This window comes from Antechinus flavipes, chromosome 5 (genome assembly GCF_016432865.1).
Source record: "Antechinus flavipes isolate AdamAnt ecotype Samford, QLD, Australia chromosome 5, AdamAnt_v2, whole genome shotgun sequence".
Classification (NCBI taxonomy): domain Eukaryota; kingdom Metazoa; phylum Chordata; class Mammalia; order Dasyuromorphia; family Dasyuridae; genus Antechinus; species Antechinus flavipes.
The window spans coordinates 86,345,813-86,358,163 of NC_067402.1; the positions used below are offsets into that span (position 1 = coordinate 86,345,813).

At 35.5% G+C, this 12,351-nt stretch overlaps 1 protein-coding gene across 3 annotated transcripts in view; it reads right to left on the reverse strand.

Moving 5' to 3' along the window:
* The window catches only part of DPP6 (dipeptidyl peptidase like 6), a 1,012,545-nt gene that overhangs the window by 217,815 nt on the left and 782,379 nt on the right, over window positions 1–12,351 (reverse strand). For all 3 annotated transcript variants that reach the window (XR_007947662.1, XM_051961469.1, XM_051961470.1), the window contains exon 8: window positions 11,683–11,803. Coding sequence is in view for 2 of the 3 variants with exons in the window: in XM_051961469.1 (XP_051817429.1) it covers window positions 11,683–11,803 (121 nt within the window). In the remaining variant the exon portion in view is untranslated. The remainder of the gene's footprint in view (window positions 1–11,682; window positions 11,804–12,351) is intronic.

Below are 12,351 nucleotides of genomic sequence, written 5' to 3' on the forward strand. Positions count from 1 at the left end.
TGGTTTCTTCATATGTAAAATGGGAATAATTATTAATTAATATGAACAATAATATTAATAATAACTGGACGAGAGATAGAGAAAGACTAAATCAGGAAACTCTGTATTAAAACTGTTTTTGACACATACTAGCCATGTCACTATCAACAAATTTTTTAAACACTCAGGGATCCCAATCATTCCTGAGGACTCAAAATTACAGATAACTCAAGGATTCACATCAGTGGAGGAGTTTCTGTCTTGGGTGTTCCTCCTATCAATAACATCACAGATTTGGTAATTACTCACCCAAGATAATAACTGCATATGTGCCATATAGAAAGCTATTGAGAGGCAAATGCTTTGTAAGCCATGAAGCCTTATATGAAAGAGAATCATGATACTGTTCCATCTCTGCTGAGCCAGCTATCCTAAGCATTTTAACAGAAGCCTAAAATAAATAGCATCTTTGGTCCATGGTGCTTCTTCTTCTTCTTTTTTTTTTTTTAAACCTCTTTAGAGTCCAAAAAAACAAAGACTTTAGACAGAGGTAACTTTGAAAGTCTGTGAAATGCCCAGATGATGATTAAGAGAAAGTGGTTATTAGGTACTTTTAAAATGCAACCCTCCACTTGAATGCCCCCTAGGGTGCAAATGCAATAAAATGTAACATTAATTAAATGCCAAAACAACCAGAGGGGGCAATTAGTAAGGAAGTAAAGAATGCAGCAGGAAAACAATGAGAGAGAAGCAGAATTAAAGGGGAAGATTAAAAGCAAGGAAGTCTCTTCCCAGACTCTCTCTTGGGGAAGATAAACACTCAACCAACCATTATGTCTTTTATGTGCTCATTGATAGGTCTGACATGCCATGGAGTTTTCAGCTTGTGTGTGTGTGTGTGTGTGTATGCATATATATATAGATATACATATATAAAACATATATAATATATATACACATCTATATGTATATATATGTATATATATACATATATACATACACACACACATATATGTACATATGTAGAAGTCTTCTCAATTGGCTTTTAGTAGCCATAACAGTCAAGGCAAAATGGACTGCTTATAAGATTCTGCTGTTTCTAGTCATAAGAAAAAATGCACTAAATCACTATTGATTAAAGATATAAAAATTAAGACAAGTCTGAGGGGCCATTTAACACCTCCCAGATTTCCTTAAAGAAAAAGAAAAAAGAAAGGAAGAAAAGAAAGAAACAAGCATTTATTAAGCAAGTATTCCAGGCACTATGCTAAATGATTTATAAATATTTCATTTCATCCTTTCATGGTCCCTATGTTATAGTTGAGGAAACTGAGACAGGCACAGTTAAGTGACTTGACTAGGTTCACACTGTTAGTGTTTAAGACAAAACTTAAATTCACTCCAGTTGCAGCATATTCTCTGCTGTACGACTTTGCTGCTCCATATCTAATTATCATAAGGATTATTTTGTTCCGCTCCCTTATCATAGCTAGATGCATGTCAGTGCTCAAAACCAAAGTCCCTGATTTTGAGTTTTTCTACTATTTCATGCAAGTAAGCCTTGCTGCTTGTCCTGCTTTAAATCTTAACTTCAACACTATCCAACATAATACTGAATACATAAGAGTAAGATTGATAGATGGCCTGATGCAAAGTGGTCCCTATGGGACAATTTTATCTTGCATTACTCTGCTTTCACTTTACCATCAAAATCCTTCCAGAATTCTGAGTCCTGTCCTTGAATTTGAATCCCCATGACCAAGTCCTTAAAACCAGATGCTAGCATTTTCTCAGTCTTGCCTATAGGCTAATGGACTCTGTCCATTGCCTCCTAATAATGCTTTCTATCCTGAAACTTTACTTGTTTGTCAGAGATTGCATCTGCAGATATCCACATGTTGCCTAATACAAGAGAAATATTCTTCTGACTGACTACCTATGTAAATTTTCCCTGTGATTTTTTTTCCAGCCTCTGGACCTTGGTTATCCCTAGTGAGTCCCCTGGTTGACTGAATCCTGTTGATGACACAATGAGTGAAAAGTTCACTGGCATCTGCCTCCATGATTGGTTATGTCATAAGGATATTCTATATGTGTATCTATATCTACACCTACAAATCTAAAACTGAAAGTCTAAAGAGGAAAGTTCATGTTAGCCTATATAAAAGTTATATATGGCGTGATATTTTTAACTAGTCCATAGGATAGAACTGTTTTACTCTGAAGGCATCCAGGTGGCCAGATCTGGAGCCAGGAAGACACATCTTCCTGAAACTATTGGACCTCAAATTTAACTCTCGGTTAAAGCTGCAAGAAGGCTGTTTCTAACAATGATGCTACTGTCTCATTACCTCTCTCAACTCTGGAAAGAAGTTTAAACTAAGAGATAAATTATTTTCTATGATTACATATTGACTTCAGATTAGAATCTTACTCTCTTTCCCTTGTATCCCAATTAATGGGAATAGCAAAGAAAAAGGAAATGAGTAGAAAGGTAGGGAGCAATGTAGCTCCAACATGGTGATCAAGAACTCCAAAATAAATCACCTGATGGTGCGACTTGGTATCCAAAATTCTCTCACGCATCCATGTATCTGAATTGTACTGAAAGGGGCAGGGCTAATAGAGAGACAAAGGGATCTGTTCTCAAGAGTAATTGTATTTCAAACTGTGAAATACATCTAGTAAGTGCTGTAAATATTTAGAAGACCAGGAGATCTGTGGATAATGAAAAGCTGATGGAAGACTACATGGAAATCAAGTTTTCCAGGGCAGTTCTTGGTAGCACTCACCCTTATAGAACAGGCAGCACCTGAAATCATGAAGACAAATAGTATGTGCCAAGGTATTGAATTGGAATGAACTTGTCACGAGAAGGGGACAATGCAAGCACTGGGTGGACGTGTGGAAGGTACATTTAGGGGCAACTGTGGATGTTTGACTATGTAAGACAGGTTCAGATTGTAGAGGACCTCAGAAGCTTGGGATTTAGATGGACATACCTCATTCTGCCATGTGTGTCCAGCATGTGTGATTCCTGTGTTAGTGTTGCTCCCATAAAGATAGATGTGCAAAGGACTCGAAGCATTATCTTACCAAATCAGAAAAAGCAATAAGGTTGAATGGAACTTATTTGGTCATTTCGTCAATCTCTTTGTTAATACCAAACTGCTCCCTATTGAGCTTTTTAGAAAGCAATCTTACTTCATGTCTATCTACTAAGTAAAATTTACATGTGATCCAAGTCAAGATTATTAATACTTTATGGGATTGGAGTCCAGTCTAGGCAGGTAAAATTCTCATTTCAGTTACATTAAATAAGAAAGCATTAAGAACACTGCTTGAAATGATTGCTATTTGATTCAGCAGATACCCCACTGCATCACACCTCCAAGAAGCAGCCAATCTGTCCCATTGAAGCTTTGCCAGACACTGATTGAATTATGGATACTTTCATCATTACACTCACTTTCAAATCCTCTTTTGGAAATCGGAGATGAAGCTGAATATCATTTTTTTAAAAACCTACTTATTTCTATAAAAGATCTTGTGGTATCATTTGCAGTTACAAGATACTTGATGTTCCAAGGCAAACTATTTTTTTCCCCTCCCCACCAGGTGTCAGTGAAAAGGAAGAGGATTATAGGTTATATTAGCAATGGCAAAAGTCATAATGGGAACCCAAATAGAAACCTCTGTGTCCAATTTGCAAGCAGGTCAGGTTTCCAGAGGTGATTCATAGGTAGGTTGTTTGGAATGTGAAATGCAATTTTCCCAAGAATCGATGTAATCAGGGTTCCTAAGCTAACCTACAAAATCCTGATTAACTCAAAATATTGCTGAATTTAAGTAAAGGCAGTCTGTCTCTCCCACTCCCTTCAACCTTTTAAAACCAGAAAGGATTCCTGGGCACTGTCTGATAAAGCAGATGGTTATAAAATTACTTTTATTTTTGCACAAGAACAATGTTATAATTAGAGGTTGCATTCCTGGCCAAGAACTTGGCATCAAAGAAATAATAGGTATAGTCAACAATATGTCATAAAAGAAAAGACCCAATAACTACAAACCTGGAGAATAATTTAAAAGAGCAATAATATACTTTAAGTCTTACAAAAGGCATAAATACTCTGCAGACCTTGATTTTACAAGGTGTCCAAAAGTACTTTAGCCTAGACATACAGCACATAAACACAACTCTACTCTGTCATAAATTTTACCTAGAGTATGCTAGGAAGAATAAACATCGATTCTGCACTGTGTTTACATTCTTTGAATTTTAAAGGATTTTTCTGAGGATGATTTGGATTACTTAAGAAACTTTTGAGTTTATACTTCATTTTTTTTTCCAATAAATTTCTCTACAGATGCTGAGACACTTTAAAAGCACTGCATTGTTCTTCAAGTTATGTTTAAAATATGGAGGGAATGAATAAATGTTATGGTATTACCACAGAATTTCAAACTGGACTCAGAGATCATCTAGTTCAGCTATCTTTTTTTAATAGGTGAAGAAACAGGCACAGAGAGGTTTTAAGCAACTTGCTCAAAGCCATGGGGCAATTTAGGCAGCTCAGTGGTTAAAATGCTGGGTCTGAAGTCCAGAAGACTTGAGTTCAAATCCAGATTGAAACTCATATATTGTATGAGTCTGGCTAAGTCACTTGACCTCTGTTTAGATCAGTTCTCTCATTTGTAAAATGAGAGTAATAATAGCACTTATCTCCTAGAGTTGTTGTTTGCAGATCTGCAAAGTGTTTGGCATAGTGTCTAGCACACAGTAGGTACTTAATAAATACTTGTTCCCTTACCCCCAAACCTGCATACAGTTAGGAGTAGAATCCAGGTTTCCCGACTCTAAAGCTGACATATTTAGTTCTCACCATTATGTTTCTCAATTTGAATAAAAATTATGAGCATTATTTTCTCCTTTACTTGCTTAATTTGTTAGTTTATAGAAATGCATATAGGTAGCTAATCAATATCCACTCAAATAAACATCACTTGGAAGCAAAAGCTGTTCAGTCACTTTCTCATCCCTCAGAGGTTACTTGATACTTAAAATCATCAGTCCAATTTCATTTTTCTTAAATTCATAAAAGCAATTACTAGATTTTAAAAGGAAATATTCAAGCACTCACAGAATCACTGAATTTTTGAATTGAGAGAGACCTTGGCGACCATCTAGTTCATCCCATATAAGAAGAATTCCATTATTGCATAGCTGAGAAATGGCCACTCAGCCTCTGCTTGAGGCTCCAGTAATGAGATACTCATTCTAGCTAGCAACACATTTAAAATACTTTTAAACAGCTTGAATCATCAGAGTTTTCCCAACCAGAGTTTTCAAGACTAAATCAGATTCTTTGCAACTTGTGTCTGTGTTCCTAATTTTTTCTTCTGGAGCCAAACAGAAATCAAATCCTTTTCCCATGTTTTTCAGAATGATTGTTGTCTTACTATGATCCACCCATCTTATACTGGTTATTTTGGTGGCCACGTATAAAACTTTTTATTTATCTCCACTGAATTCTATCTTACTAAGTTCAGCCCAAGGTTCTAGATTGTCAAGATCTTTACAGATCCTGCCTTTGACATCTATAGTTCTCACTAAACTGGAATATAACAGCCTTATGCCTATGTGCATACAAGGATTGAATGGGTACTTGCAGCAAAAATGTAAAAGCAGTGGAAGTGAGAAGGCCAGTAGCATAACCACTTTAAGTAAGAGAAGTACTCTAGGACTTTATAGTCTTTTATAACAGCCTTTGGGAAATGTATTCTGTGTACAAATTCAGGATATAAGGGAGAAATTTCTCAGAGAAATACCTTTTCTGTCTCTTCTCTTATCATCCATCATTGATAATGAGGAACTTAGCATTGTTGGCAAAACAAAAGAGACTTTGGGAATGTGATTCTGGTAAGGGATCTTATAGGAACTCAAATGTGGACAGACATACATATGTATATCATTTACAGAAGTCATCTCAAGAATGATGAACAATATAGTGTTCCAAAAGTCTTAGTGCAATTTTAAACTTTAATAACTTTTTAAGATTTAATGCTACAACTTAGAGAACCTCATTTGGAAATTCAATTACTTAAATTTCTTTTTCAGTCATTTAGTTTTTTGAATTTTGATTTGTTGTCGATGTTAAGTCATTTTTTGTGATGTCCACCTCTTCATAATCCCATTTGAATTTGATTTTCTTGGCAAAGATACTGAAGTGGTTTGCCCTTTCTTTTTTCATCTCACTTTAGAGATTAGGAAACTGAGGCAAATTGGATTAAATGTCTTTCCCAGAGTCACACAGCTAGCGTATATTAGAGTACCAGATCAGAACTCATGAAGATGTCTTTGTGATTTCAAGCGCTGCTCTATCTGCTATACTACCTAGGTGCCCATGAATTCTGAAAAATCATTTTTCAGATTTTAACTTCAATAAGCCTGGGGGGGGGCTAGTATTTATGGATTATGTTGCTACAGTTTCTTGATGACACTTTCTCAGACAAATGGATGGGTAGAGGAGGGAAGGCTCCTTTGGTCATTCAATCTTTGTTAGACTTTTGCTTATGAAGTCATGTCAAAACCATCATGTATACATTAAGGCCTTGTTCTTTAGATTCTGAATACAATTCTTTCATTCACTGAGCATGGGCTGATCAAAGTCTTTACAAGATTTGAAAACTGGTTTGAGTGATGTACATAGCCCAATATAAAAATTAGAAACAAGAATAATTTAAAAATAAACAACAGTCTTTCAAATTTTGATTTTTGAAAGTTTGTAGTACTTATATTTCTGAACTTACTAAAAGTTAAAACTATACTATATACATCAGGCATTGTTGATGCTAACAGTAGGTGCTATCATTTTCCTCATTTTCCAGTTGAGGAAACTGAGATAAAGGTTAAGTGATTTGCCCAGGATTGCATAGCTAGGAAGGGAAGCCACATTTAAACTCAGGTGGCTCTCTGACTCATCAAAAACTTCTCTAAGTCTTCTTCTCTATGCAGCTCTACCCTCAATATCGCTGAAGTGTAGAGTATGTAAGTTTTTTTTAGCTGCAGCTATTTTTCTTGTAGTTAAAAAAGGTCTTGTTTATGGAATGAACTTAGTGGTCCAGAGGGGCCATGAGGTAGCTCAAATCTCTTCAAATGACACACTCAGATATCTACTGACTCCTCTGGCTTCTGCTCGGGCTAAATCTGGCCCTGTTTTAAAACTTTTGTTTTCCAAATAAATCAATACTCTAGCAGTATAGTTTCTAATACATCCACGAAGCCCACATATGTCTGTAATAGCTTTGAGGATCTTTGCTTTCTTATCTTACTTCTACAATGATTTAAAAGGCCCAGAATTGAAAAGGTTAAGTCTCTGAAGAAAATGTTTGCAAAACTTATTCTCTATTATAAAAACCAACAGCACAGCAGGACTCCCTGAGGCTTCCATGATAAAATAATTTATGTATTAATCTATACATTTCCAGGGAAAACACTAAGTAGATTAAGCAGCTATATCAGCTCCAATTGATTTAAAGTGTGGGGGGGGAGGTGTTGACTATCAAGTCAACAGTTCAGTGTAAACACCTCAAAGAAAAGTTTCATTTCAATAGATCAAACAAAGTACTCTTAACTTGAATGACAATGAAATTTTACATTTTATGTGAAAGAGTCTCAAAAATCCATTTTAAATCTCCTCCTTATGGATTTTTCCTTGAAGCAAAAGTAGATTAATCCTAGAAAGAATTGAAGCTACTGCAACTAAATCCTTAGAGTGCTCTTTAGACTGGTAATCTAGAAACTGGCTAATTTTAAAAACCAAAGACCTATCTATATTCCCTCTTATCATCCTAGTAGAAATATTACCACATATAAGGATCAGATCTGAGATCCTGGCACATAACACTCTTTCCTGACAAAATGATTAAAAACATATCTTGCATTCAAGAAAATATTATGGAAAATAATAGTCAGGGGAAAAAGATTGAGAAAGATATATTCAAATAACTAAGGTACAAATACAGCATATAATTTGGAGCTACACTTTCAAATCTCCATGTGTACCAAGAGCCTGGGCCTTCAGAGATGTGCTGCTAAGGGTCTAAAGGTAATCTTGAGGAATTGGGAATGGTTTTTCTAGTATAATTGTTCACTATCCCCCACTGCTATGCTTCTTCCATGATCGTCATCAGTTGCTGTCAATTATTAAGCATGATATATTTAGTTTTAAAAAAGGTATTTACTAAGATGATATAGTTGGTACAAAATATTCCTCAGAAGGCCATTTTATATTTTCCCATAACTGAGAAGACTTTTAAAGTGAACTCAGATTTAGAGGACACATATGACAAAGTAATAACTCACAGCTTTTGTTTGCCAGAAGTCCCTTTATCCCACTTATGGAGGCACTTAAATTTTTTCCCTAGGTAGAGTGGAGCTACCACTTTCTTTTCTTTCTTTCTTTCTTTTTTTTTTAAACTTATTATTTTCAAAACATATGCATAGATAATTCTCAACATTCACCCTTGCAAAACCTTGTGTTCCAAATTTCTTTTCTCCCTTCCTTCCCCTCAATCCCTCCCCAGATATCCCGTAATCCAATATATATTAAACATGTACAATTCTTCTATACATATTTCCACAATTATCATGCTGCACAAGAAAAATCAGATCAAAAGAGGAAAAATGATAAAGAAAACAAAAAGTAAGCAAACAATAACAAAAAAGTGAAAATACAATGTTATGATCCACACTCAATCTCCACAGTCCTCTCTGGGTATAGATGGTTCTCTCCGTCACAAAACAATTGGAATTGGCCTCAATCACCTCACTGTTGAAAAGAGCCACATCCATCAGAATTGATCATAACATAATCTTGCTGTTGCTGTGTACAATGTTCTTTTGGTTCTTCTCATTTTACATAGGCCATGTAAGTCTCTCCAGACCTTTCTGAAATCATCCTGATCCTTCCTTATAGAATAATAATATTCCATAACATTCATATGCAAGCTTATTCAGCTATTTTCAAACTGATGAGCATCCATAATGTGGAGCTTTTCTGTTGGATTTTTTCTGGAAACTTTAATCTCCCTTCCTTTATCCTGACTAGTTTATCTTTGTCTTTCAATGAAGATACTGCTCCCAGCCAATAATGTTCTGAAGATGCTGCAAGAATCATGAACAAAGTCCAAATTCTCTGAACTTTCAAGTTCATGAGGTCTTTCTCTGTACATGGTCTGGGGTAGGAGGTAGGGAAGATGAGGACAAGAGCTAAGCATCTTCCTTTACTTCATATCCAAGTGATTTCTTCTGAGGAACTCAGCTGGAGATTTTTGTCCTACATTACCAGATGCCTGAATCACCTGTTTTAAAATGTCTTGCTAGTTTTATAAAAAGTCCCACATGAATGACCAAATCATATTCTAGTCTATTTGAACAGACTTCCTGTGAAATTTTCAACTTTTAGTTTGCACTTAGATTTTCTGATTCTGTTGAGATATTGATGCCCAAACAGATTCTAGTTAGTTATTTTAAGTAGGATGGGGGTGAATTGATTGATTTACTCAACCAAGCCCACCTTTGAACAAAATAAATGTCAAAGAGAAACCTGGGGAAAATACCATGAGAAATGTGAATAGAAAGGTATTACTTTTTCTTCTTACTTATCACAGGGGGCAATGTTCCTAGCTCTGTAGTCAGGTGACCTGAGTATTCGAATCCAATCTCTGTCGCTTATTTTATCTAATTTTTCTAGATTGCAACTCCTTTATCTAGGCTAGGCTATTCAGTGGAAGGTCAAATATTGAAGCTGAAGTTTAAATATCTTGGTCACATAATAAGAAGATGGGATGCATTGGAAAAGACTCATGTTAGGAAAGATTGGAGGCAAAAGACAAAACAGATGGCAGGGGGTGAGATACATAGATAAGTCATGGATACAATGAACATAAACTTGGACAGACTTCAAGAGATGGTGGAGTACCATAGGATCATGAATAATTGGACTGAATGACTGAACAACAACAGCAACAAAAAGAACTTGATGACTTTTAATTTCCTTTTCAGCTCTAAGACTATGATCTTATCAGTGTCAATGACCCATTAAAGCAACTTCAGAAAAGCAAAGCAGCATTATTGATATTGATGCCTTGGAAGGAAGAGTAACACATTTAGATGGATAAGTTCTGGCATATTTGTTAGAAAATCACTTTATTTTATTACTAGTCAGTCACCCAGCATTTATTTATTAAGCACTTACTATATGTTAAGCACTATGATAATTCTGGAGATATGAAGAAAGGCATAAACAGTCTCTGTCCTAGAGGAGGTTACATATTAATGGAAGAGATAACATGTAAATATAACTAGGCACATATAAAATGCATATATGAGTAGTGGATTAGGAGGGGAAAAAAAAAACTCTTAAAGAAGGTGACACTTCAGTTGAATCATCAAGGGAACCTGGAAGAAAAGATGAAGGCGCAGAGTATTTCAGGCATGGAGGATGGCCTATGTAAAGATATAAAAGTGGAAGATGGACAGTCACATTTAGAGCAGGACAGTGTTTGGAGCAGAAGGCTGCAAGCCCAGAAAGGGGACAGGTTATGAAGTCACATGAAATCACTTCTCCTCAAAACCTTTTAGTAGTTAAAATGCTGAAAGTCATTGGATATAGAGTTTGGCATGAATAGTTCATGGAACTTTGTTCTCCATCACTTTAAGTGATTTATCAGAGATTTGTATTACACTCCTTATTAATCACCATTGCCTCTGTCTTATTTTATTCCTGGATTAGAAGCTTTATGACATTAAGACTCATGTCTTGTATCAACTTTGTCTCTCTCCTAATGCCTAGGATGGCATCTACTCAAATGACAACTTAATAAATATGTGTTGAATGAATGGAACTAATACTTAATAAAATAACAATAAGAAGCCTGTTGCTTTAACACCATCCTCAGCATCTTCTTACTTTTCCCTGGGAACTTTAGTATCAAGATGAATATTTTTGTCAGTAGGCATAGAGTTCGAGGAGAGCTAAAACTATTTATATTATTGGTATTAAGCATACTTGACCTATATGCCATGGACTTTGGATTTTTTGATGATATTCTCAAACAAACATTTTCCAACAATCAATGAGGTACAATGATTGATTATAAGTACTTTAAAAGGTAAGTATAACTAACAGCTAGTTATTCCATAGTACTGTACACGTCTGCCCATCACAAAAAGAAATAAAATATATTCACTAGCAGAAAATGTCCAGTAAAATGCCAGCAATTAAAAGAAGAAATTACTTAGGTGTGTTCTTCATTGTAATTTTTATTTTCTTCCCTTGATATCTTATCGTATGCTGGGCAAATCAAACTTTTTTCCAGTTGAAGCTATGTCTACATTTGCAATGATGAGCACTGCCAGGCATCAGGGTCCAATAAAACAAGTCTGTTCATTAAAATATTTTCAAGGAAAAAAAAAGCATTGGAAAACATGGCTGATCAAGTCTGACACTCCTCTCCCACTGGGGCATATCAGGCAACAGTCCCTATTACAACATATAAGTGACAGCTTGAAAATTCCTAAAATTCTTGTATTCCCCTTTCAATTGAACAAAGCCTTGAGAATCTGCAGTTTCAACTATGCTCAAATTCAAATTACAGAAAAGTCCCATTTGTTATTATCTCTGAGCTGGGATTTCTTACCTTCATATAGCCAGTCACTGAGACCATTGTAAATGACACCTTCTTTCCCTGTAGAGACCACCCGGATTGCTTGTTTCCCCACGTGTGCACAGTAGTAGATGTTATTTTCAAAGATAAATATCTAATTTGGAAAGAAAAAAAAAGAATGCAATTAACCAGGGAGGCCCTCACAAAATTGTGGACTACTTTTTTGTAGCAATCTGAAATGGTGTTATTTGGTCTCATGCTAAGTAATAGAATGATTTTAGTATAATGTCTTGAAGGGTTACTTGTGATTTTTTTTCCTCTAATGATAATTGCAATCTCCATATGGTGATTAAGTAATTCATTTTGGCCACAAATACTAAATGAAACAACTGCAATAGCTTATTTGGTCTAGGAATTTTGGTTACCCTCTCAAATCAGTCCACTCTTATTTATATACATGTTGACATATAATCTCTTTCTTATTAGTCTTTGAGTTTGTTGAGAAGCAGCTAGTGAATAGACCATGTGGATTGGAGTCAGGGAAACTCATCTTCCCGAGTTCAAATCTAGCCTCAGACACTTACTAATGATCCTGGACAAATCACTTAATCCTGATTGTCTCAGTTTCTTTATCTGTAAAATGAACCGGAGAAGGAAATGACAAACTCCTCCAGTATCTTTGCCAAGAAAACCCCAAATGGG